The sequence below is a fragment of the Pinus tabuliformis genome, chromosome 7 (assembly GCF_031772625.1).
Source record: "Pinus tabuliformis cultivar Carrire ecotype Pingquan chromosome 7, CPIR1, whole genome shotgun sequence".
Lineage (NCBI taxonomy): Eukaryota > Viridiplantae > Streptophyta > Pinopsida > Pinales > Pinaceae > Pinus > Pinus tabuliformis.
Genome location: NC_142293.1, coordinates 11,386,246 through 11,414,067, shown reverse-complemented (window position 1 = coordinate 11,414,067; position 27,822 = coordinate 11,386,246). Strand labels below are relative to the sequence as shown.

The 27,822-nt window shown below is 35.5% G+C and overlaps 1 protein-coding gene across 2 annotated transcripts in view; it reads right to left on the bottom strand.

Moving 5' to 3' along the window:
- The window catches only part of LOC149244881 (uncharacterized), a 207,424-nt gene that overhangs the window by 154,369 nt on the left and 25,233 nt on the right, over positions 1-27,822 (bottom strand). Inside the window, exon 1 of one of the 2 annotated variants that reach the window (XM_089457588.1) lies at positions 25,357-25,986. The exons of the other annotated variant lie outside the window; for it this stretch is intronic. Coding sequence (XP_089313714.1) covers positions 25,357-25,439 — 83 coding nt within the window. The 5' untranslated portion in view covers positions 25,440-25,986. Of the gene's footprint in view, positions 1-25,356; positions 25,987-27,822 lie in introns of those variants that run through there. 2 annotated transcript variants of the gene reach the window in all.

Genomic DNA, 27,822 nt, shown 5'->3' with positions numbered 1-27,822 from the left:
AACCAAAGTCTTAACCTTTCCCCCTTTGGATCTTCCAACCGAACAAAAGAAAATTAAACAAATATTTTCTCCAATTGAAGAAAAGGTAAGTAAGTGGGGAAGCCCCACCCACTATTAGTAAGCTGGTTATTGAGACCAACACCTCATATACCATACATCGTAAGACAGGGGTTATTGTGTATGCATGTGCCAGGTGGTTGACCGACAATGCACAAATGTAAGTAGTGGCACCCCTCCTCCATAACCTCATGTCTAAAGAGCCTTAAAACAAAGTTACCAACTTCACAAGAAATGTGACCTCAAAACGAGAACTCTAGACCTAAATATCCATATTTTTGCATAACAAACATGAAAAACCCTGCCAAATGCAAAAATGATGATACAACATCACTCTTTTTTTAGGGTTAAAATTCCAACATTTTTCAACCATGGCATTAAAAACCAAATATCATGACTACAAAAAACTCAAAATTCAAGCAATTTTTCAACCAGGGCATTACGGAGCAAATATCATGAATATTAAAAGCCTTAAAAGTCAACACTTAAATCATAGAGCGGCTCTACCAAGAGCCTTTTTGTTTTTTCTTCTTTCTAAATCATAGAATAGTTCTACCAAGAGTTATTTATTTTATTTTTTGGTTAAAATGATAACTCATTTGAAATATTAACCTACGACAACTTGTACCATCGTAACCAAAACATAAAAATCAACCATCAAACCGGAAACTATGACTACCAATGGCACCTTCTTTTTAATGGCACATTAAATTTGCAACATTTTTTAACTATGGTCTAGAAAATTGTCACTATATAACAAAATCATAAAAAAAACACTTAACATAACAAATGTTTTTAAATTCTTTTAATAAAAAAAAAGAATAAAATTTTTAAATTAAACAAAAAAAAACCCTTATATTAAAAAAAATCCCAACTTTTATCTGTTATAATATTTTCTCAAAGGGACGGTTAGAGATTTTCTATTAAAAGCATAAGTTGGATTTGGGCTAGAAACCTTACATATTCCAAATCCATGATGATTATGCCTTCAGAAGTCCAAAAACAAATGAAGCTTGTTGTTGTGGCACTTTTGCCCTGTGCTACTAAAGAGATCCCTATCCTATTCTCTATAAAATACTCTTTGTAACAAACAAAACTTACATAGCATTAGTCAAATTAAAATGAAAAGGTCCAACTAACAGATGACTAGCCTATCATTCTAGACTATTTTCTAGACATTTTCATCAGTCAAACATGTCACTCGGACCTGGGACTCACTTTCCTTTTTTCCGCGTTGAGAATTCACTCACTTTGACCTCTACTATTTTCAAGTGCGCTCCTGTCACATAAGTCTCTTCCAACTCGACCACTTTGCAATTTAATACAACTAGCTCAGTTCAATTTTCACTTTGAAATTGTTTCAGTTTAATTTGCATCAATTCCAGTTTAGTGTTGATAAGTGTCTGAAAGGATATTTGTGCCTTCTCCTTTGCCTTGTTCCGTTGATTGAAATTGCTCAAAAGGCCTGCCATGGCTACAAGAATCCTGTCTAGTAGAGAATTCACGTCCACCTACTTAGTATCATGGGAAGAAGAACCTATATTCTCCATGGGGAGACTGCACCTAGATACGTGACTCCAAAATGGAGTCGTTCTTCTCAATGCACAATAATTGTCTCTAATCACCAAGTTTGTTCTGACGCTACAACCTCCCTTACTCATTATCTTCGGCATAGCTAAGTAGTGCTTGCTTATCATTATATAGGTGTTAGGAAGCTTGAAGCCAAGCATGTCACTTCCTCGTCGACCGATGTACATTCTCCTTGTAGCTATTAATTACATGACTGAATCACCCAATCTCAAATTACTTCGAAATGTTTGTAGGGAGTATGAATAGATACAGAGAGGGTGAAGAATTAACAATGATGTAAGGTGAAATGAATGAGATCGTAAAGTTGATGATCTCGGTCCTTTAAAAATCCATAATTTGATATTGTACAAGAGCATATCCAGACACTTGTACACTTGATAAATTTGGATCATGTTCCATCTTTGCAAGTAGTTTGAGCAAAAGTACAGAAAGGGTTCCATGGGACGAAGTAGTAAATGGATGTTGATGAACCTTAAAGAACTTCATCAAACAACGGGTTGAATTCATAACCATCCACAAGTGCTCCTATCTCCAATTTCCTCATATATCAATATGCTTAAAAGACCTTTGGGGCCCTTGACTATTTCATCTTTTCCAAATAAAGAGGTCATGGCAATGGGGTATTTGAGAGAATTTTATTATTGAACTCTAACATGCCTTGATCCATACTTGTCCCTTTATTGGCCATGCATGCGCTAAAGAATTCAGGTGCTTTAGGACATGAAAGAATTCAATCTTTTCGAATTTATGAAGTTGAATAGAAATCCTATGCAATATAGGGGGAGATTGTTGTTATGGGATCTTTTTGCTTTCCTTACCAGATTACAATTAGTGAATCTCCAAAACCATGAGATTTAATATTTTCTTTTCAATCAATAATTATATCCTTTCTAGAGAGCAAAATATTTAGGCTGATTAATGGTAGCAACGTCCAACCCCCAAGCATATTGAATCTTAGTTTTTTCATTAAGGCTAAGGATCACCCCTCCCACTCTTGCCACCCCTAATTTGTTATAATATTAAAAATATTATAACTTCCAAATTTAAGGATAAGTTGTGGGATGATAACGAGTTAGAGGGGAAAATGAAGCTGAGGTATTATAAGGAGGTGATCAACCCCAATCTCAAAAACCAAAATTATCTTTATTTCTTAACCAATGCGAAGAACAAAATGAACATTGTCAAGAAAAGAACTAATTCTCATGAGCTTCAAAGTGAAATCAAGCATTGGTCTATTCCCAAGACACCTTGGGATGGACGACTTTGTCACCTTTACAATACTAAGAGGGTTGAAGATGAAAATCACTTTCTCTTGGAATGCCCAACTCATACTCACGTTTGTTCTAATTTTCAAAATCTTTGCCAACCTTCCTGACTTGCTAAGTCAACAAAACTATGGTGATCTAGGAATGCTTCCCTCCCTTCTTTCCAATCATAGAAATAAAATGTTAAAGAATATCAGTTAATGTGTTACTTTCTTAAGGTTTAATAGACCACATTGGTCTTAGTGGATGTTAATCATCATCACCATCATCATTATATGTTTTTGGAGGTTTTCACGATATATTTTTTGATCTAATTGTCTAGAATTTAGTAGGGATGTGTTAGAATCACAAGTTTAAGTTGTGATCTCTCCACAATCCTAGAGCGGTAGGGGTTTTTCAAGGTGTTGAATTCATATATGCAGTCAAAAATCAATTTTAAACAACAAAGATAAAGATTTGACCAAAAAAAATTCACCAAATTCCAACGAAAAACTTCGAAACATGTAATAGTTAGACAATGCTTTTAAAAAATTAAAAAGATAAATAAATAAAAAAACAAAAATTAAAAAAATAACACTTAAAAACACATAAAATAATTAAAAAACATTAAAATAAAAGCAAGCAAATGTCAATTTTTATCTTTAATTTTTTTATGTTTTATATTTCTATTATTATTTTTAATTATAGTTTTAAATTTTGTTTTTATTTTTCTTTTACTTTTCTAAATTTTACTTATTTATTTAAATTTATTTTTTGCATTTTAATTTATTTTTATATTTATTTATTTTTCAAATATATTTATTTATTTTTTAATTTATTAATAATGGTTTAAGAAATTTAATTTATATTTTCATTTTTTTTGAATGAGGTATGTTTTTAATTTTTTTATTCATTTTCTTAATTTTGATTTTTTTAATATATTTTGTATTTTTAAGGGTAAATTTAGTTTAAAAAAAATGTTTTTTTTCTTGATATTTGATTTTTCCAAAAAAAGAAAATGAAGGAAGGAGAAATTATTTACAATTTTTTCTCAATTTAATTATTTTGTAATATGAATTATTAAAAAAAAAGTAATACAGATTTTGGATTTAAAGTCAATTTTATGTATTTTACTTTCCATAGTAGTCGAGCTCATAATGCCAATTAGTTTATAATTTCAATCCCAAACATAAATAAAATTTAAAAAATAAATCAACAAACAAACTTGAAAAAAGCTTAAAAACCGAAAATTTGAATTCTTTTAAAAAGAAAAAGAAGACAAACTTGAAAAAACACTTAAAAACCAACATTTGAAGGAAAATAGACAAACATGAAAAACGTTGAAAATTTTAATATTTGAAAACACACAAAAACAAAAACAAGAACAAAAAAAACAAAACAAAGACAAAAACAAAAACAAAAACAAAACAAAACAAAAACAAACAAACTTGAAAAAAACTAAAAATAATATTGAAAAAAAATGATACTTTATTGATAAAGAAAAAATAAAATGTTAAAAAAAGGGTGATGTTGCATCATCACTTTTCAAAATGAGCATAAAAATCAGCATTAATGCGACTTAAATAAAAAAAAAAAGAAAAAAGAAAAAGAACTTGATCAAATTCTTGTTAAGTTGGTAACTTTGTTTTCAATAGTATTTGGAATATAAATACCTTCCAACAAAATTGTAGGTACCATCATCCAATAAATGAAGGACAAGATGGAAATCAAGAAGTCAAAGAGTAGGAATCAATTGAAATAGAAGATTGTGGGGCCTGTGAGAAGACAATTCATAGATTCATCTTCACTTTGATCTATAACCTTAATGTGCATGAAAAATAGTGTGGTTGGTCTTAGACATAATTTTATGAAAGCTAATATCAAGTTTCAAAATGTCGTCCTAAGTTCCCCAATGGAATGTTGGAACTATTAAATCCCCATGACGGGTGGTATATTCCCCTATGACCTTCATGGCAGCTAGAAGGTTAAAAGCTACAATGACACATGGATTTGAAGGAGTTTAAGATCCATTAGTCCTCCTACATTTAAATAAAGCTATCTTTCTTTTCTTTTTTTGCTCATCCAATGCTTTCTATCTCGATACCTCTAGTCATTTTAGTAGAATTGGATTGATATTTTTTCACTTTGTGCAACCATTAATGATTCTCTTCTCCCCCTTTGCAAATTTTTCCATGTGTTTAAGGTCCAAATCCTTATATCAATTGTTCACTAGTTAGGCTATGTCTCATCCCTTCCCCGAACTTCAATTGCTTCACCTCTACATTCCAATCATATTGATTTGTGTGTTTTATCCACCCACTAGCGTTGTTCTCTATTCTTTCTCCATGGCCAACCAATTTTTTTAACCTTCGACTATGGGACCTCCAACGAGGAGTGGCACCCCTCCTTCGTAAGCTTGTGCCTATATACACTAAAGTGGCCTTTGGGATGCAAATATGTTTCCCACAAAAGTCTAGATACCACCATCCAATGGATAAAGCATGGGGAGAGGGGGAAAACACGGAAGTTGAAGGATAGGACTATGTTCAAGAAGAAGACCCCAAGACCCCAAAGAACACAATACATAGATCCATCTTCACTTTAATATCTAGACTTGATGTGCAAGGGAAACAAATTGTGGTTGGTTTTTCACATTACCTTATGAAGAGTAATGTCAAGTTTCAAAGTGTTGTCGTGAGTTTCCTCAATTAAATGTTTAGAACTATTGAATCCCCACAAAAAAAAAAAAAAATGTTCCATCAACATTGGCCCAACAACTACAATTTTGTGAGATAAAATAGCACATGGATTTGATGGAGCTTAAGGTCCATGCTATTATGGTGGCAATCACAAGTGAGTGTGCAAACTTACAAACCACCATGGCTCATGACACGCATATATGGTTGTTGATAATAAATGGGGTCACCATGTGTTTCACCCTTCTCAATCATGAAGAATAAATTTGTTTAAAAAAAAAAGGTTAGTTGTTCTTGTAGATATTGTCAATAAACATATTTTATCCCCTCATTAATGGCTTTCCTATTCATGCATAATCATTTCTTGCATTTAAATAAAGATTTTATTTTATTTTAATTTATTTTATTTTCCGCACATTCAATACATTCTTCCTCCAAACCTCTTAATTTATCATTACTAAGATTGATACCTTTCCCTTTATTGCAACCATGGGAATTCCCTTCTCCCCTCTACAAATATATCAACACATGTGAGGTTCCAATCCATGGATCCAATCCCCAATAGTTACCTCCCAACCCTATGCTTTAGTTTCTTCACTTTTGGATTTGAATCCTATCGCTTTGTGAGTTCTATCTAGCCAATGGTTTTCACCTTTTTCCTCCACTCTTTTCTCTCTCAATGGTCATCAAAACTCCCAACTCTTCCCATGTTTGAACTTCCACAAATGATGGAAGTAAAAGCGTGATTAACAAATCTAAGAATAAAAAACACAAAATATTGGGGGTTGCACCTACACAACTATGTTAAAAAATTTGTTCTTCTAGAAACCGCTTGGAAGACAAATCTTCCATCAAAGGCTCCTTCATAACTGCATGCCTCAAGAACCTTATGTGATATTTGGAACATAAATTCCTTTCCAACAAAAGTCTAGATAACAATATTCAATGGATAGAGGACAGAGGAAAATCAAGGAATTTGAAGGGTAACGACCTCTTAAAGAAGAAGACCCTAGGACCCCCTACAAGGCAGTACATAAATGCATCTTCGTTTTGATATATGACATTAACACATAGGGGAAACCAATAGTGGTTGGTTCCAGACACAATCTTATCAAGGATATCATTTGTGAGTTTCCTCAACAAAATGTTGGAACTGTTTAATGCATAGGAAGAACAATATGCTCCCCTAATACTTCCTTAGTGGTTGGGGGTCGTTGAGTTATAACAATACATGGATTTAATGGAGCTTAAGCTCCATACTATTAGTTCAACAATGAAAATCAAATTTACAACCCTAAGAGCCATTGCTCACAAGTAGAAACATGCGGTAGTGTGGCATGGATTTTCGATTGAGTGTAAAGCACCAAAGTAACATCATGATAATTCTAACCAACCTAATTTGTAAGTGTTAGTTATTAGAGCTTGTGGGTAGAGACTGGTGGTAAAAATAATGAATGCAAATTTGAGGTAGAGAAGTTTAATGGTAAAAATAGTTTCCAATTATGGAAGCTCAAAATGTAAGATTTGTTAGTACGACAAGGATTGCATAAGGTGTTAAATGGCAAGAGGAAGAAACTAACAAATACGACTAATGAAGAATGGAATATTTAGATTCAAGAGCTCTTAACACCATAAAATTATTTCTTACAGATGATGTCTTGTTTAATATTATTGGAAAAGCGACAACAATAGGGTTATGGAGTGAGATGGAGAGCCTTTATATGACAAATCAAACCTACTTTAAGAGGCGATTGTATAGTCTAAAAATGAAAGAAGGTACTAAAATAAAAATCACTTGAATGCATTCAATCCTCTTATATGCCAGTTGACTAGTATAGATGTTAATATTGATGAGGAAGATAAGGTGTTTACATTGTTGTGTCCATTTCCTTAATCATGGGATCATTTAGTCATTTCCATTAGCTTTAGTATGACTTATACTCTTGACAATTATTCAATTGTTGGAGCATTGTCATCTTAGTGCTTCTGTGATATCTTTTTTTCATTATATTTCTACAAATAATATTCTATATAGGTTCTAATTACCAACAAGTGGTATTAGAGCACTAGTTAGAGGAAGAGGAGGAATGATATAGTAGAAATCCTAGACACCATTTCTGTGGAGTTCAGAAAGGAGGAGAAAGATATGAGTAAGAGCTCTAGTTAGAAGAGAATACGTTGTGGTCCTAACCGTCATGTTATTCCCAACCTGCATAGAGAAAGAGCCAAAGCCCAAACCCTAGATGTTGAATGAGCAAGGTGTAGATATGTGTGAAATGGTCCAAGAGGTTGAAATATGCTAACTATTTACTTATTTATGTCATGTCCATCGTGCAAAAGAGAAAGTCAATGTAGAGGCTATGGAGCTCAATCATCTCAAGGTGAAAAGGCCATGGAGCCCAAGTCAAAATTATGCCCATTTCTTGGAAAAATGCATCGTGCCCATTGTTTATAAAGGCCACCCAGTAGCCAAGAAAAGGGTTTGTTCATTGTTAGTTTCGTGTGTCAAAGTCTGGTGACTGTTAAAACGAGGAAGTGTTAGAGTTGCAAGAGACCACGCTATTTCGAGTTGTCGCTTAGAGACTTTATATGGAGTAGAGTTCAAGCAGTAATTTGGTGCATGAATCTGCATGATCTGGCCACATAGATGAGAATATGTTAACATTGTTCTTAAAGCCACAATGAAGAAGTCTAACCCACTAGTAAAATTCGGGTCATGTACTAGCGGGTCAGACTTCTTTATTGAATATCTATAAATATATATATATATATATTCACCAATAAAAAATAGTACATGATGCAAAACACACACCAAAAAAATGGTGAAAGTTTGCAATACTTATAAGACAAGTCTGGGCTACAAGTGAAAGTGTACGCATAATTTTTTTGATTCCATATTTCCAAATCAACATATTTAAAAAAGAGAAAAAACAACTTGGAGGGAGTCTATATGTAGAGATTAATGGCGAAAATAACAAATGTCAAATTTGAGGTACAGAAGTTTAATGGTAAAAATAACTTCGAATAACATGTAAGATTTTTTATTACAAAAAGGATTGCATAAGTTGTTAGATGACAAGAGGGAGAAATCTGCAAATATGATTGATGAAGAATGGGAAGATTTGGATGAAAGAGCTCTAAGCACCATGTAGTTATGTCTTACAAATGATGTCATGTTTAATATTATTAGAGAAGTAACAACAGTAGGCCTATGAAGTTGAATGGAGAGTCTTTATATGACAAAGTCCTTAACAAATTGAATCTTCTTGAAGAGGCAACTATACAATCTAAAAATGAAAGAAGGTACAAAAATTACAGATGATTTAATGTATTTAATACTCTTATATGCTAGTTAACTAGTATGGATGTTACAATCAATGAGCAAAATAAGGCATTCACATTGTTTTGTTCATTGTCTGAATCATGGGATGATTTAGTCACTTCCATTAGCTTTAGTACAATTGATACCCTAGACTATGATTTTATTGTTTGATCCAGGTGGATATTGGTGGCCACCTGCCAAGTCCACCTAGACCCCCACCATTGTCTTTCTCAGCATTTTCAGTTTCCTTAATTGTAGCACAACTTACTATTTTTAGCAGTTTTTTGGGTCCTGAACTTCCGGAGCCGTTTTGAGGCCCTAAACGACGTTTTTTGGGGAATCCGAGGGCAACACGAGTCCATGGAATGGACTGGTGTTGCCCGTTCCAACAATGATAGTGCTCGAATAGATCTTTCTAATGAGCTATTGTACGCGTCAAACGGAGATCATATGCCAAAGTTACGACCCCGGGAAGTTGATGTACCAACTTACCCCCAAACGGGGCCCACAGTTTGGCGTTTCATCTCCTAAGGTTAGGTTTTGGAATGTTAAGGGTTTTTCCATTGTTTCTCAACAATAAATAGGCCTTCGAGCCTCATTGTAACACAGTTCAGAGGCATGTAGCCATCACATCTCTTCTCAGAGATAAGCTACCATCGCCCTAGCTAGTTCATTTCCATTTCTGTTTGTAAGCATATTTCAGTATTTTCCATTAATGAAACGAAGTATTATTTCCGCTGCATCTTTGTGTATATGGTTATCTCTGTAATTTGTTGCGTTCCTGTTTAAATCCGGATCATTGTTGGAGCATTGTTGTCTAAGGAGGTGCAGAGGAAATCCAATATTAAAGCCTTCGCACCAGAAGTAATGGTGGGTAGAGGTATGTTCAAAGAAAAATGAGAGAAGTCAAGAGGTACATCTAGATCAAAGTCACAAGGAAAGAAGAATAAACTCAAATATTGGTACTGTAACAAGTCATGGCATCTCAAAAAATATTATTGGAAGAGGTAAGAATCCAAGGAAGACTCCACAAAGGAAGCAAATCCAGTTGAATCTAGTCCAAGTATGGTCGATGAAGTCATATCTATTTGTAATATTCCTCAATATTATGAAGAATTGTTGTTAGATTCGAGTGTTTCTCATCACATGTGTCTATATAGAAGTTGGTTTTGTTCTTATCTAGTGGTTTATAGTGGTATTGTTCTTATGGGAAACAACAATTTCTGTAAGGTTTTTGGGGTTGGACGCATCAAAATTAAAATGTTTGATGGTATTATAAGGATATTGACCTAGGTTATACATGTGCTTGAATTAAAGAAGAATTTAATTTCTTCGGGAGTAATGTGTTGAAAAATGTGTAACTAGGTTCGGTCTTCATAAGTATGAAATGTATTTTTTATTCTTGTAAATTATGAAATGAAAGAAAATTATTATTATTATTTTTGGAGCATGGGTTTCATGCTCAAGGTCTTTTATTTTATAGGTCAAGCACCCATTGAGTGCTTGCGGGGTTTGTCCTAGGTCAAGAAGTCAAAAGAGTCATTGTCATAAGTTGAAGACCCCATTAGGCACATTGTAACTTGTAAATAAAATTATTTTTGTCTTTAAAAGTGTCAAAATACCCTCCAAGACCAAGTCAGCCTGGAAGCTAGCAAGTCGGCCTAAAGGAAGAGCCATGTCCACCCTTGAAGAGCCAATAAATAGAAGAGGACTCATCCTCCTTGAAGTACACTCTAGCAAAGGAAGAGGAAGGAAGAGGCAGAAAAGAAGAAGGAAGACGAAGGAGACCTATGTTTGGGTTGTCTTTCTCTCACACATGCTAAAGAGGACTAAGGTTTTTGTAGCAGACCTAGGGCATCCATCTACAAGTTTGATCGTGGAGAAAAGGAGGTAAAGAGGTCAACTGAAGGTCACCAAGTGTCACTCTCAAGCTCCAGAAGTTAGGTAAAGGAAAGTGAAGTTCAGAGGAGGGCTCTAGAAGAAGATCAAAGTTCCTATGTGTGGAAGCAGTAGTTGTTGGGAGGCTGAAATTTCAGATCTGTAGTAGGAGGCTGAAAATCTTGCAGCAGGAGGTCGAAAAGGTGCTATTGGAAGAGATTTGATTGGGTTTGACTAGATCGAAGTTGGCACATCATCCGAAGAGGTTGGTCTTGGTCTTGGAGGGTATTGGTCTCAATCTTAAGGTCATGGAATTCGTCAATTGAAGAATCTATAAGGAAGAGAAGAGATTTAAGGGTTTTCCTCTCAAGAGGAGAGGTTTTGGCCCTGGCTTGCAGCCTATATATTGTGTCATTGTTCTTCTTGTTTTTGGTAGTTGTTTGATGCTTCACACATATAATAATAAGGAACAAAGCTAATAAGTAAAAAGGAATCACAAGTAGTTATCAAGTAAAGAGAATTAATCATAATCATTGCCCTATTGAATTCTCAACATGGTATCAAAGCTAAGGTTGGCTAAGGGCATCATGAAGATCTCCACTACATTGAAGAAGTTCATCAAGAAGTGTTCAAAGGTAGCAAGCTATCTCAAGAAAAACATCAAGGAAGCATGGAGTCTCTTATTCTCTACAAAGAAGGAAGTAATCAAGGAAAAGGATGAAGGTCTCTTCTTGACACTCACTGGCACATTCCAAGACGAGAGCATTTGGGTAATTGATAGTGGTGCATCTAGGCACATGACAAGTCATCACAAACAATTGAAGACTTTATCAAAGGGAAAATCTTCTTATTCAGTGGAACTTGGAGATAACAAAATCTATCCCGTAAGAGGTATTGGATCAACCTCTATAGAGCTGGAAAATGGAAGCAACATTCACCTCAACAACATCCTATTTGTTCCAGGTTTGCATAAGAACTTACTTTCCATTTCAAGTCTAGAGGATAAGGGTGATAGAGTAGATTTCATTGATGGAAAGGTTGTTGTATGGAGTAAAAACTCAAGCATAGAGAATGCTAGAGTGATTGGTATTCAAGAAGGAAGACTTTACATGTTGATATCTCCTCTAGCTCAAGCATTGGTTCACATTGAAATTAGCCCATGTGAACTATGACATAAAATATTTGGTCATCTTCATTTCAAGATCCTTCCAACTCTAAGTTCCATAGTAGATGGAATACTTGAACTAAAAGAAGATAGTGAAGGAGTATGTAAGGGATGTGCATTGGGTAAGAAAACCAAGAGACCATTTGGAAGCAGTGCTTCATGGTCAAAATAAATCTTGGATCTCATTCACTCATATGTATGTGGCCCTATGAATCCTAAACCTCTTGAAGCTCATCTATCTTATGTCACATTTATAGATGATCATTCAAAAAAGACCTGGGTTTACTTAATGAAAACCAAGGATGAAGTATTTACAAAATTTCAAGAATTCAAAGCTGAAGTGGAGAACCTTACAAAAAGAAGAATCAAGATACTAAGATCTGATAATGGAGGAGAGTATACATCCAAGGAGATTATAGCATTCTGTAAGGAGTCTGGGATTAAGAGGGTGTTGATAGTCCCATATAATCTCGAACAAAATGGAGTTGCAGAACAAAAGAACTGATCCATTGAAGAAAGTGTAAAGGCGATGTTACATGATCAAGATCTACCAAAATTTTTGTGGGGAGAAGCCACGAAGACTATAATATATATTCAAAATCGAAGTCCCCATGGGTCATTAGAAAACATGACTCCCAAAGAAGTATACACTGGGAAGAAACCTTAGATCATCTCTGAATCTTTGGGTGTCCCGTATATATTCATATACCAAAGGACAAAAGGAAGAAGTTGGATCCATCAAGCATGAGAGGAATATTTGTTGGCTACAACAACTCCTCTAAGGCTTATAGAATCTACATAAAGGAAGGACACCATATAGAAGTAAGTCGAGATGTCATATTTGACGAGAGTATCGCATTCAAGAAATCTAAGGAACTTCCCATGGACTCTAATGACGAAGAACTTCCAGTATTTGAAGAAGAAGTTAACAAGGAAGAAGAAGAATCTCATCATGAAGATGAGGGTCCCAGTGAACCCATTCAACCTATGGTCCTCACCAAACAAGAAAGAGACCAAATTGGTTGAAATATACACTATGTGATGCATAAGGTCAGGGGCAATGAAAGGCTTATTTAGAGAAAGCAAGAAACCCAAGATATATTCTGGGTATGTTGCATACATGACAAAACTAATAGAAGCAAAAACTTCCACCTTTGAAGAGGTTGTCAATCATCAAGAATGGAAGGATGCCATGAATGAAGAGTATCAATCTATAATGAAGAATTGAGCTTGGGAGATTGTACCTAGGCCCGAGGACAAATTTGTGGTGACTTCCAAGTGGATCTATAAGATCAAACATGCGACAGATGGAAGTATAGATAAGTATAAGGCAATATTTGTCGCTAAGGGCTTCTCTAAACAAGAAGTCATCCACTATGAAGAGACATTTGCTCCGTCAACAAGGTATACAACAATTCGTTCATTGGCCTCTAGCAGCATCGATGGGATGGAACATCCATCAAATGGATGTCAAGACTCTGTTTTTGAATGGCATAATTGATGAGGAAGTCTATATAGAGAAACCCTTGGGATTTGAAGTTAAAGACAAGAAGCCATATGTTTGCAATTGAAAAAAGCATTATATGGCCTCAAGCAAGCTCCACGGACATGGTATGCTAGAATGGATGCATACCTACAAAGCATAGGCTTCACAAAAAATTATGTTGATCCAAACCTTTATATCAAGATTGTAGATGGAGAACCTATAATCATTTTTATGTATGTAGATGATCTTCTCTTAACAGGTGTAGAAGGTTAAATTGAAGAATGTAAGAAGCAACTAGCAGTAGAATTTGACATGAAGGATCTAGGGTTGCTGCATTACTATTTGGGACTAGAAGTTTTGCAAGGACCTGATGAAATTTATCTAGGTCAAGGAAAGTACGTGATCAAGATGTTGAAGAAGTTTGACATGATGGATTGCAAACCTATGACCACTCTGATGATCACAAACTTGAAAAGACTAAAGAGTTATGAATCAAGCCTTGTGGATCCTTCCAAATATGGACAATTGATTGACTCATTGATGTACTTGGTGAATACTCGACCAGACATATGTTTTGTAGTAAACAATCTCAATCAATTCCAAATGGAGCCAAAGCATGATCATTGGATAGCAGTAAAACATATACTAAGATATCTACGAGGGACTATCCACTACTGCCTAAAATATGATAGGAGGAATGATGTCCACTTGATTGGATGTATAGATTCTGACTGGGGGGGCAGCAATCAGGATGGAAGAAGCACTACAGGAGAATGTTTCAGTTTGGGATCCTCCGTGATCTCATGGATGAGAAGAAAGCAAGACACAATTGCGTTGAGTAGTGTTGAGGCTAAGTATGTTGCGGCATGTGAAGTAAGCAAAGAAGTGGTCCGGTTAAGAAAGTTGTTATCTGACTTATTTGAAGGACAGATGGATCTTACAGTGATACATTGTGACAACCCCAGTTGTATACAATTTTCTGAAGACCCAATATTTCATGGAAAGACAAAGCATATAAACAACAAGTATCACTATATTCAAGAGCTAGTACAAAATGGTGTGTTGTAGCTACAATATATCTCCATTGATGAGAAGGTCGCTGACATATTGACAAAATCTCTTCCTAACAAGAAGCTTGTATACTTGAGAGACAAGCTTGGCTTGGTTGATATATCCTCCCTAGTTGAGAGGGAGAGATAGGCACATCATTCTTGTCTTCACTTGGGAAGACAGAATGGAGGATTGGGTAACCATCTGGCATTTGATACTCTTTGAGGATGAGGTAGGGCATCCAAGATAAGAGTAGTCATGGACCGATATTCTTTGAGGACTAACTATCCAAGATAAGAATAGTCCAAAGAAGGTCATACTCGGTGAACACTTGAGTGGAGTATGTACCTTGAGAGACAATGATGATGGTGTCTATAAATCATTAGTCTCATCAACATTGTGCTTTGGTCTTATGGAGAGATAGAGTTGTTAGTCAAGGCCTTGCTATGTGACAATGTTGGTTCATATGATGCTAGACATATGGGTTACCAATCTGACTCTTCTTATGATATTTCTTTAGATTGAGAATGTCCATGTATCTCTTATGAATACCTCCCTAGTTAAGAGGGAGTGTTGAAAAATGTGTAACTAGGTTCAGTCTTCATAACTATGAATTTTTTTTTATTCTTGTAAATTATGAAATAAAATAAAATTATTATTACTACTTTTGGAGCATGGGTTTCATGCTCAAGGTCTTTTATTTTATAAGTCAAGCACCCATTGAGTGCTTCTAGGGCTTGTCATAGGTCAAGAAGTCAAAAGCGTCATTGTCATAGGTTGAAGACCCCACTGGGCACATTGTAACTTGTAAAGAAAATTATTTTTGTCTTTAAAAGTGTCGGAATACCCTCCAAGACCAATTCAGTCTGTCAGCTGGCAAGTCGACCTAAAGGAAGAGCCATGTCCACTCTTGAAGAGTCTATAAATAGAAGAGAACTTGTCCTCCTTGAAGTACACTTACTCACTACTCATTCTAGCGAAGGAAGAGCTAGCAAAGAAGAAGGAAGACAAAGGAGACTTATGTTTGGGCTATATTTCTCTCACACGTGCTACAAAGGACTACGGTTTCTACAACAAACCTAGGGCATCCATCTACAAGTTTGATCTTGGAGAAAAGGAGGAAAACAGGTGAACCGAAGGTCACCAAGGGTCACTCTCAAGCTCCATAAGTCAGGGAAAGGAAAGCGAAGGTTAGAGGAGGACTCTAGAAGAAGATCAAAGTTCCTACATGTGGCAACAATAGTTGTTGGGAGGCCGAAATTTCAGATCTGCAGTAGGAGGCCGAAAATATTGCAGCAGGAGGTCGAAAAGGTGCTACTAGAAGATACTTAACTGAGTTTGACTAGACCGAAGTTGGCACACCATCCAAAGAGGTTGGTCTCGGTCTTGGAGGGTGTTGGTCTCAGTCTTAAGTTCATGGAATTTGTTAATTGAAGAATCTATAAGGAAGAGAAGAGATTTAAGGGTTTTCCTCTCAAGAGGAGAGGTTTTGGCCCTGACTTGCAGCCTATATATTGTGTCATTATTCTTCTTGTTTTTGGTAGTTGTTTGATTCTTCACACATATAATAATAAGGAACAAATCTAATAAGTAAAAAGTAATCACAAGCAATTATCAAGTAAAGAGAATTAATCATAATCATTGCCCTATTTAATTCTCAACATAATGGTGGATTGAGGTAGGTCTAGAGAAAAAGGAGAGAATTCGAGAGGTACATCTAGATCAAATTCGAATGGAAAGAAGAGTAAACTCAAAGATTGGTACTATAACAAGTCAAGACATCTCAAGAAAGATTGTTGGAAGAGAAACACATCCAAGGAAGATTCCAAAATGGAAGCAAATCCAGTTGTATCTAATCTAGGTATGGTTGATGAAGTCTTAACTATTTGTAATGTCCCTCAATAATTTGAATAATGGTTATTATATTATAGTGCTTCTCATCATGTGTTCACATAGAAGTTTGTTTTCTTCTTATCAAGCTATTGTTGATGGTATTGTTCTTCTAGGAAATAATGTTTCTTGTAAGGTTATTGGGGTTGGAAGTATCAAAATTAAAATGTTTGATGATATTATAAAGACATTGATAGAGGTTAGACATGTGCTTAACCTAAAGAAGAATTTAATTTCTCTGGGACTTTGGATTTTTGGGATTACAAATTTACAAGTCAAGGTGAAGCATTAAAGGTGTCCAAGGGTGCTTTGATGGTTACGAAGGCTACACATATTGGAAACCTTTACAAGTTGGAAGTACTCAAATCAATGAAGTAGCGATGGTATTTGAGGTAGAAAATGAATCCACTAGTTTATGACATCAACGAATAGGTCATATGAGCGAGAAAGGGTTACAGGTACTAATAAACCACTAATTCCTTCCAAGTTTAAAATCTTTTAATTTGAATTCCTACATTGAATATTTGGAAAGTAGTGTGGACAAAATTTCAAAGCAAGAAATCATATCAGTAAAGGTATTCATGATTATATCCATTCAGATGTTTGGGGGTCATCCCCTACAATTTCTTTTGGAGGATTTTCATATTTTGTAACATTCATACATGATTTCTCTAGAAAAATGTGAGTCTATGTTTTGAAAAGAAACATTGACGTGTTTAATACATTTAAACAATTTTAAGTTATGATAAAAAAGAGAATTGGAAGTACAATCAAATGTTTAAGAAAGGATAAAATATGTGAGTTCACATCTTTAGAATTCGATTGCAAAGAAATTGGGATGAAAAGACACAAAACCATTGTATACACTACCCAGCAAAATTGTATTGTAAAACACATGAACAATACTCTTCTAGAAAAGCAAGCAACATGCTAAGCAATGCCAATTTGCAACAAGAGTTGTGGGCAGAAGGAATCACTCTTTCTTGTCATCTCGTAAATCAATCACCATCAGTTGCAATAGATTGTGATTCCTATAGATATATGGAAAAGTCATCCTTGTGATTATTCAAATTTTAAAATTTCCGGTTGTGAAGCTTATGCTCTTACTCCTAAAAATTAGTGTTCTAAGTTAGACTGAAGAAATGTTCCTTTGTTAATTATGATGATGTAGCTAAGGGGTATAGATTGGGGGATCCTACTACCCACAAAATCATCATTAGCAAAGATGTAGTATTTAATGAATTCCTCCTCATTAAATCAAATATTGTAAAAGTTGATTTGAAATAGGAAAAAGTATCAAGGATCAACAAATTCAATTAGGGACTCAACCATCAACATAAACTTTGGGAGCAGAAAGAAGAGATAAATAATCGATGGATGTTGAAGATATTCAAGAAAATGTGGAAATTCCACAACCAACACTGAGAAGATTTACACATAGGAGAAATCCTCCTAAAAGGTATATTGATTTGATTTCATCTATTTCTTTAGTTACGATGATGGGGAACCTTCTTGTTATCAAGAATCAATAAATGATATCGATAATGCTAAATGGAAGATGGAAATGAAAGAAGAGATGGGTGCCTGGGAGAAAACAAAACTTAGGACCTAGTAGAACTTCCTAAGGATAGAAGGATTGTTGGGTGTAAGTGGTCTATAGATTGAAAAAAGGCGTTGATAGTAATGTTGAAAGGTGTAAAGCTCGATTGGTTGCAAAGCGGTACTCCTGGATGGAAGGTATAGATTTCCATGAAATATTTTCACAAATTGTTAAGCCTGTATCTATTCATTTTATATTGACACTAATTGCTTTACTTAACTTGTAGTTAGAGAAATTAGATGTTAAAACAATATTTTTATATGGAGATTTAGATGAGGAGATATATATGGAACAACCAAAGATTTTTCTTCAACATTGCAAAATAATGTTAGCTGACAAGCTCAAGAATTTGTTATATGGCCTGAAGCAGTCTCCCAGGAAAAAATACAAGAAGTTTGGTTCCTTCATGGTGAGCCCAAATTGTCCTAGAAGTGAGTATGACCATTATGTTTACTTCAAAATTTTGAATGGTATATTCATTATCTTGGTGTCATATGTTGACAATATTATCGTTGCAAGCTTTGAACAAGATCATTATGTTGACAACTCAAATGGATAAGATCTTTGATATGAAGGGTCTAGGAGTAGCAAAACAAATCTTGGGCATAGAAATACACAAAGCCGAAAAATTGTAAGCTCAGGTTTTCACAACAAAAGTATGCTGAGAAAATACTTGTGAAATTCAGTATGAATAATGTGAACCTGTAAACATCCCTTTAGCTTCCCATTTTAAGCTCTCTTTAGGTTTGTGTCCTAGTAGTGAGGAATAAAAGGATTATATGTATTTTGTACCATATGCTAATACAACAGGAAGTTTGATGTATATGATGGTATGTACTAGACCAAACATTTACATGCAATGGGTGTTTTATGCAGATACATAGCAAATATAGTAAGAGAGCATTAGAATTCAGCAAAATGGGTACATTGGCATATTAGAGGCACAAATGATTATTATATCGCTTTTGACAATTATAGTGATTATGTCTGCAGTTATGTTGATTCAGCTTTTGCAAGTGATTTGGACAAGAGGAGATCTACTTCAGGTTATATATTTATTGTTGCTAGAGGATCTATTAATTAGATGTCAAAGTTTCATGAAAGAATCACTTCATCCACTACCGAGGCAGGATATATCATTGCCTCACATTGCAAGGAGGAAGGTTGAAGGGTCTTCTCAGTGAGCTTGGAACAATGCAGGACAATGTAACTGTATATTGTGATAGTCAAAGAGCTATCCATTTGGCTACAAATCTAGTTTATCATAGTAAGATTAAGTATTCTAATATTAAGTACCAATTTATAAGACACATAATCGATGGAAGTGGTGTAGATCTTAAAAAGGTCCACACTCAAGAAAATTCCATAGACATGTTGATAAAACAAGTATTGGTAGAGAAGTTACAATGGTGTTTGAGTTCTCTTGGCTTACAAATGAGGTGATGAAAAGGCTCAGGCAAGGTCTCAAGTAACTTGTTGTCAAGGTAGAGATTGTTAGAATTCATGACAAAAAATTCAAGAATTTGTAAGAAAACACAATTTATTCATGTAAATTTTTGGTAGTTTGTATAATAGTGTTGGTTTACAAAACGAATAGCAGTTCATGTAATGTTTGTATGATTTACTAAGTCAAATATAGATATATAGTCCCAAGAGGATGTGGAGGATTGATCCGGAGGATCCATCGATCCAAATACACAAGTGTTTGAAGTGTCGTTCAATGTCGTAAAGTGTTCTGCTCCAGTAGTTTTCCTTGTTTTCCGTGCTTTTAGTTTTCATTCAATTCACTAATGGCTAATCAACTCTACATCAGTATTTAATATATGATCATATCAGATCATATAATTTGGTATCAGAGTAGGTTTTCGTTTGTAGAGTTGCCATTGAATGTTAACCAGGTCTAAGTCGCAACGAGGAGAAGGAATCCTTGAGCAGATCAATCCAGAGATTGGAAAGCGACGAGTCGTTCAGAAATCGACCATGTCAGGACCTGATGCAGGTGAAAACACTGAGACTAAGATGAGTGAGGAACAGTTTCAGCAGGCGTTCTTAACGATGCAACAGATGTTGGGAGAATTGTACGAAGACAAGAAGGCGAGAGATATGACATCCTCTTCGAAGGCATCGAAGAAGGACAAAGGTAAAGGAAAGAAGGATAAACCTCCATCATCTCCATAATCCTCTTCTTCTTCTTCCTCTTCTAGTGCAGCATCTAAAACGGATAAGAAACCTAAGAAATCATCTCTTTTGAAACTTGATGTTAAATTTGAGTTACCTGTTTATGATGGTGAAATGAATCCTGAAAAGTTAGATAACTGGATAAAGTAGTTAGAAGTGTATTGTTGCATTCATAACATTTCTAAAGATAAAACTAAAATTCAGTTAGCTACACTTAGAATGAAGAGAACAGCTTTAATCTGGTGGGAAAGCAAAACACAGTTAGACGTAAAGCAAACAGGAAAACTTATCTCTTAATGGTCTAAGTTTTTGAAAGCTCTTAGGAAACATTTCTATCCTTGAGGATACATGCAACAAGCTGTTATTCATTGGCAGCATCTGCGGCAAGGTAAAGGGCAGAGTGTTAAGGAGTTTACTCAGGAGTTCAGGAAGAAAGCATTGGCGCTTGGTATTTCATTGGATACACGTGAAACTTTGTTAAAATACATCAGAAGTTTACATTCATATTTGCAGCATACTTTATTAATGTTTAATCTTGATGATTTTGACGAGGTGTGTATTCAGGCCATACATATTGAATCAGGTGGCAGATCATTCAAGTTGTCATCTCAGCCATCCAAAGAGATGGAAAACAAAGAATCCAGAGACAGTAAGGGGAACATTTCGAAGAGGAAGAAATCAGTGATCATTCAGAAGGAAAGACCTACCTGTTCTCATTGTCAGAGAATCGGTCATGATGAATCGAAATGCTGGAAACTTCATCCAGAACTTAAGCCCAAAAAGTTCCTTAAGGCGAAGGATGAAAAGAAGGCCATAGCAGCAATCCAGCAAGACCTAGGTTCATATTCAAGTGATGAACAGAAAATAACCGCCATGGTTACAACAAGTAAAACTTCTTATACTGATTCAAGTTCGAAATCTAATGTATCTTCTTCAAACATAAGTCCTCCACATGAGGATAAACGAGTTGAACTCTTCCACATAAGGATAACTTCTAAGCATACAAAGATTGACACAATGTTTGATAGTGGATCGCAAGCAAATTTAATATTTGAACATATAGTTAATCATAGTTAAGACCATACGCATTAGGTTGGATTAATAAATCAACTCAGATACATGTCACAAAGCAATGTCGGTTAAAATTTGCAATTACATCTAAGTACATCGATGAAGTGGAATTAGATGTGGTCCCAGTAGACATTTGTGGAGTTGTCTTAGGGAGTCCTTATCTTTATGATAAAGATGCAGTGTTTTACAAAAGAGAACATAAATATCACCTAAAGAAAGAAGGGGTTGAATTTATTGTTAGGGCACATAAAGTCAAATCAAACTTGGATTTAATTGTTTCAAATCAAGTTAAGCAGTTTATAAGTTCAAGTAAATATGTACTCATGGTTATTAAGGAACAACATAAGGTTGATTGTTCGAGATGCGAGATTCAGTTTATAGATCAATTGGTTAAGGTGGTTAATTCTTTTCCAAGAAGTCTTATTCATGAACAGGATAAGCAACATGAGATACATTTAATGTCCTACGAACATCTTCTTAAAGACAGAATGAATCTCAATTCATTCATTCAACTGAATTATAGAAGCTATCATCATCAGCAGTGTATTGCAGGGAATGGTACATGTGAGTCTAATCAGAGACTTGTTTCAGATGGTATGTTTATTTTCAGTTTCAGGGGTGCAGGTCAGTATTGGGGAAAGTCAGTGTCACATTTCTTTAGTATTGCATCATCATTTCATGCTTTTAGAAGTAATGAAGCCTCTCTTCAAGTGGAGAGGAAGTCTATAAGTTTTCATGACAAAGCATTTTCAAAAGCAGATCTAAAGTTTCCTTACCAAGGTTTGAAAACTAATGCATTAACTAAAAGTGTAAGTCAATGGAAATATCAATTAATAGACATAGTGATTCAAGTAAATCAACAATTACTTAGATACTTTCAAAATCAAAATAAGTTGCAACAATCTTTACATCACAGTTGGATGAGTTATGGGCAGCAAGTTCACTTAGTAATCAGTCAACAGGAAAGTAAATCAAGTCAAGTAATTGATATGAAGTCAAAATCAAAGGAGTCTTTGAATATTTCAGTTATTCCAGAAAGTAGATTGTTAATACCCATTAGATGTATTGAACAAAGTTCTACAAATACTGTTTTCAAAGATGTTTTTAAATCACTAACTCATGATTCTTTGTGGAAAGAATACAATTTCCATGTTGATAACAGGATGTTTGCCCATCGTCACAAGTTTTTCATACTGTGGATGGAAGAAATAGGTCACCGAATCAAAAGGTATCATGGTCAACATCATCAGGGTCATCATCTGCAGGTGATTGATCGAATGCATTGGTACATCGTCAGGTCAAGATGGAAAGAGAGGGAGTTCTACCCTCATCTACTATTTAATTAGTCAAAATTTTGTGGTCCAAAAGCTTTCAAGTGGAGAGGAATGATCCCGAGGATCCATCGATCCAAATACACAAGTGTTCGAAGTGTCGTTTAGTGTCGTAAAGTGTTCTGCTCCAGTAGTTTTCCTTGTTTTCCGTGCTTTCGGTTTTCATTCAATTCAATAATGGCTAATCAACTCTACATCAGTATTTAATATATGATCATATCAGATCAAGGATGTAAGTGTGATTGTATTATTCTCATTGAACAATAAAATACCTTTCCCTATGACATGTAAAAGCTAGTGTTGTCTAGGCCTTTTTGTCATTATATTTTTCAAATAATATTCTATACAAGCTCTAATTATGAACAGTAAACCCATCCAATGTAATCTACTCTTATTTTGTTGTGCGGCTTATGTATCTACTCTTAAAACCTAGCTAGTATATCAACCATTCAACATAGTTTATGTGTTACACTAGTTCAATTTAAGTTTAAATAAGATTATGTTTACCTTGAGCTACCACCATTAGATACTGGCACAAGGATTCCTACCTTGATCTTAGGTTGTTGTTCTATATTAGTACAAGGGCTCCTCTCCTAATTTTGGTTTCCTGTTGGTCTGTGTAACATCCCTCCCATTACTGTTTATTTTTGTAATGTTAAAATTATGATTGTGTAACGCCAACATGGAAGCCATTATTGGTTGAGACATTACGTGCAAACATAAAATAAATTAAATGTGAATTTTAATTGGTTGGTTTGAAGAGAGGGGCACACAAATCCAATTCTAAGAGAGAGTGGAGAAGTGGGAGAGTGGTCACAATCCATGTATACCAACATCAATTTATACATACCAATAGTTGTGTGACACCCTAAATTGTCTAGGAACTGGTTATAACATAAAACAATAAGAGATAAGGCTTAGTGGGAACCATGTGCCTCTATTGACGTGGCAATGCCACGTGGGCTTGATAAGGACCACGTGGGGGCCATGCAGGAACCTGTCGATGTTTGACACCTTGGACCTCGTTATCAAATGAGTGTCTTTGAACATCGTGATTGTGAGGAGCTTCAATTAATGGTCCATGATACCTCGGGGCCCCCTTGATCCATCATGGGTTAACAGAGGGGCCAGGGGGGTATAACATGGGGATTCCCGTTGTGGGTTTGACTAGGGCGCGGGAATGATCAACGATCTTTGTTCATCCTAGAGCCCCATGGTCTACCCAAAGTTAACAAGGGAGGGGTCCAAAAACAAATATTGTCTAGTATTAAAAACCACCTGGGTTTGATTGGTGGTATCACCGTGGAACCCCACCCAAAGTGATGTGGTATGACATGGAAACACAAGGAAGATGTGGCTGGGCCATATAGGCTACACATGGCATTATGTAATTGGTCTAACTTCAATAAGTCATAACTCTCAAAACAGGTATCAAATTGAGATGAAATTTATGTTGCAAGAAAGCTCTCCAAGCATTTTTGAGATTCAACGAGGTTGAGAAAATAAAAGTTTTTGTAAACCCATCTTCAAGACAGACTTTGAAGTTTGAGTTAAGTCATAAACAACACCTCACATAACTCGAGATAATTCGATAGGGTGGGAAGGAAGGTAAAGGAGTGTTACAACATGAATTTTCCTTTTAAGCGGAAACTCCGTGCATTGTAATTTCACTATGAACATAATATATTCTACCTAAAAAAAGACACAATTTAAAATAAAACTTGGAGAAGAATCAAAATGCAAAGACTTTTGGGCATTTATATAACGGACATTCATAACGTGTCCAGCGATCTTTCCCAAATTCAGCAAACTCGAGATTGCTAAAATCGAATATTCCTGCTGCTCAAAACGCCATTTCTGGTACAGTTTAGAGGTCCAATTTTACCTTCAAAATACAGTTTATGGTGAGCAAGATTGTACTTGTAGTTGCATCGATTTTCACAAGAATTTCTACCAAAATGTGGTGGGGAAGGGAGCTGAACGAGTGCCGTTATCCCACACCAAAATGTTGATGAAAGTTTAGGGTGATAGTGCCAGCCTTTATAACGCCAGTGTTTTATATAAAATAAATTACCTTTCAAATTTGGGCACTCTTTCCAATTATGCCAGGTGGCGTGGTTTTCCTATTTAACAGTGATGAGTCAACCCAGCATTCGCGGATAGCAGCCAAAGATGGCTGTCCTCACTGTTGGTTTGACACCTGAGTTGATAGGTTTTACCACCTTCGGAAAAAAAAACTGCATATGCTGGTCATATGCCACATGCATGCTGCTTAGGCTGGATAATTCGCTTCTATTTGAGCAGTGACTTGCAATGGATGAGATAAAATGAAGTCAGAAAACTAATAACAGAGGTCCCGGAACAGAGGAATGCTAAGGACATATTTATCAGTAACTAATTATAGGCCATGCATGTGATTAGCCCAAAATTATCTTAAATAGTAGAGGTTGAATAAGAGAGAATGGAATTTTGATTATTATTGAAAAAAAATAATGATCAGACCAACAGATAACAAAACTCTGCAAATTCAAATAAGATGCTTAAGTTTTTACCATTAAACCAAAAGGAATCAGGCCACAAGATAAAAACGCTACGCAAATCAAAACTACATTTCTATTTAACATATAAAAAAGGATCAGACCAGTAACAATTCCAGCAAATTCAAGCTACATTTTTTAATTACTGTTTGAGAAAAATATGGATTTCAGATTTCAGCAAATTAAAAAGAGATCAGACAAATAGATCAATAAAAAATTTCAAATTCAAAGAACAAAGCGTAATGTTTCTATTTACATTACCAATCAAATTCGGGTTGAGGACGCGAAGGATTAAGGGAAGGCAGCAGAGTCTCTTCCAGATCCATTCTTTCTTCGATTGCCATATCTGAACTGAAATCACGCAAATCTTCAACAAATTTACTTAAGTTCTCACAGCATTCAACAAGGCAATTCTTCCTCCTTCCAATTTCCCCACAAAAATTAACCAATGGTCCAGCAAATTAAATAATCTCCGCCAATTTAACCCCGCAGTCCTAGGTTTCAAACAAAATCCCCTAAACTGTCACAAAATTCATCGTAACTTTGATGATTGACCGTCTTTTCGAATCTTTCCGGGGTTCGAAACCCTCGATCTCCACATAATCAAGTAGATTCCATTAAATTTTCCTGGATCTCTTAAATACAAGTAAACCACTGCCAGCTTGGGCAACATGGGACACATTTGCTGGACTTTGCAGCAATCTGTAGTATGAAACGGTAACAAAGTCCGGCCAAACTTGACTAAGAAAATTGAAGACTCGAAAAGCGTGCGCGAACCATATTACTGGCGTTTGCGTTTGCAGCAATCTATTGGTGGCCGCTAATTTCGCATTTCGCTGCTGGCATTGCATGATAAATTACTCTTTGTTTGTTGTAGGGTTTCCCATGATTATTCCCTATTAGTCGGGATTCCATTTCCTTCCTGCGTTTTCGTTGGCTAGCTTGACTCTCTACTCTCGAGTAGTTGGAACAGGAAGCGTAGTTAGTCGTTGCTATAAGAAGTGGCGCCGCGTGTCAGCCCGGAGTGCAGTGTCAGACATCGATTTTCGTAATTGCATATGAATAGATCGTGGGTATTAGCTTGGAACTTGCGAAAGGTTGTCCCAGCGAGGAGTTGTCACAAACGTGACAAGGACTGAACTATTACCAGAGGACCCTACTGCGTTGATACCATGCGCCTCGTTATTCCAAATAAAGATAACTATATTTCCGATGCTTATTTTTGAATATGCGAATATGCGTTCATATTGGATATGTAGCTTTTCAACGCAAATTTTGGGTTGATCGTTATTAAGGTTAAAAGGTTTCACAGCTTGGAAAGAGAAATAAGAAGTCGTATGTTAAAAGATAAACTGTATTGATAGTGATAAAAAAGACTATTATTTTAAATATGGGGTGACAAATATATTAATACAATCATGATTATGAAAACTATTTCTGTTGAGATGAGAGAAGTATAATAGAGAATAAAATCATTATAGATATAGCTTGAGATAATAGGAATATGCAAAATCCATTAAAGATAGCAAAAATTACCATGAAGAACAAAATCACAGATTTCTATTATACAGAGGCCTTGAATTTGGCTTGCATTGCTTAGGTAAGATAACAAATTTATGGATGAAGAAGGAAGATCTAGAATTTTATGCATGTGATTCAGATGATTGCACAGTCAAGGGTGATTGGCGTCAATGGTATCTTTCGACATGGGTGGCAAAGAGAAGACGGATAAGGACGGTTGACCACATCAACGTTGGCTATGTCGACTTCAATTGGTTTGACGGTTGACTACATCAACGTTGGCTATGTCGACTTCAATTGGTTTCACATTTAACATTCTCCCACTTGAAGCCAAATGAAGAATCATGCATCAAGTGACATCGAGTCCTACCAAGCCTCTACATAACTCATGTTTATTTCTTGGTAGAATCTTAGTGAGCATACCAGCAGGGTTCCTATTCGTATGGATATTTTCCAAGATAACTACCCTTCCTCCAACACATGCTAGATCCAATGGTACCTTAAGTCAACGTGCTTGGTTTTTTAGTCAAATGCTAGGTTTTTCGCCAAGTGAATGACACTCTGACTATCACAATATAGCACATATGTGTCCTGCTTTATTCCTATCTCTCATAGGAAATCACTGAATCCATAACATCTCTTTACAAGCCTCTATTGTAACTATGTACTCTACCTTTGTTGTAAAGAGAGTTACTATTCTTTGTTGCACCTGCAAATATATATAAATAACCTGTAGTGGACTTTTTGGTGTCCATATCTCCATCCATATCTGCATCTGTAAATCCTTCCAGCATAGTCTCACTATGACCAAAAATTTAACAATAATGACTAGTACCCTTGAGATACCTCAAAATCCATTTTATTGCTTGCCAATGTTGTTTGTCTGGATTAGGAAACAACCAGCTCACTACTCCCACTGAATATGCAATGTCTAGTTGTGTGCATACGATGGCATACATCAAGTTGCCGACTGCTGAAGCATAAAGAATATTACTCATTTCTTCCTTCTCCTTCTCATCACTAGGACATAACTCAACACTCAACTTGAAGTGGGTTGCAAGGGGTGTACCAATTGGCTTGGCATCCTTCATATTAAACTCGTCAAGCACCTTCTTGGTATATTTTTCTTATGACAACCACAACCTTTTGTTTTTCCTGTCGCGCATAATCCTTATGCCCAATATCTGTTGTGCTAGACCAAAATCC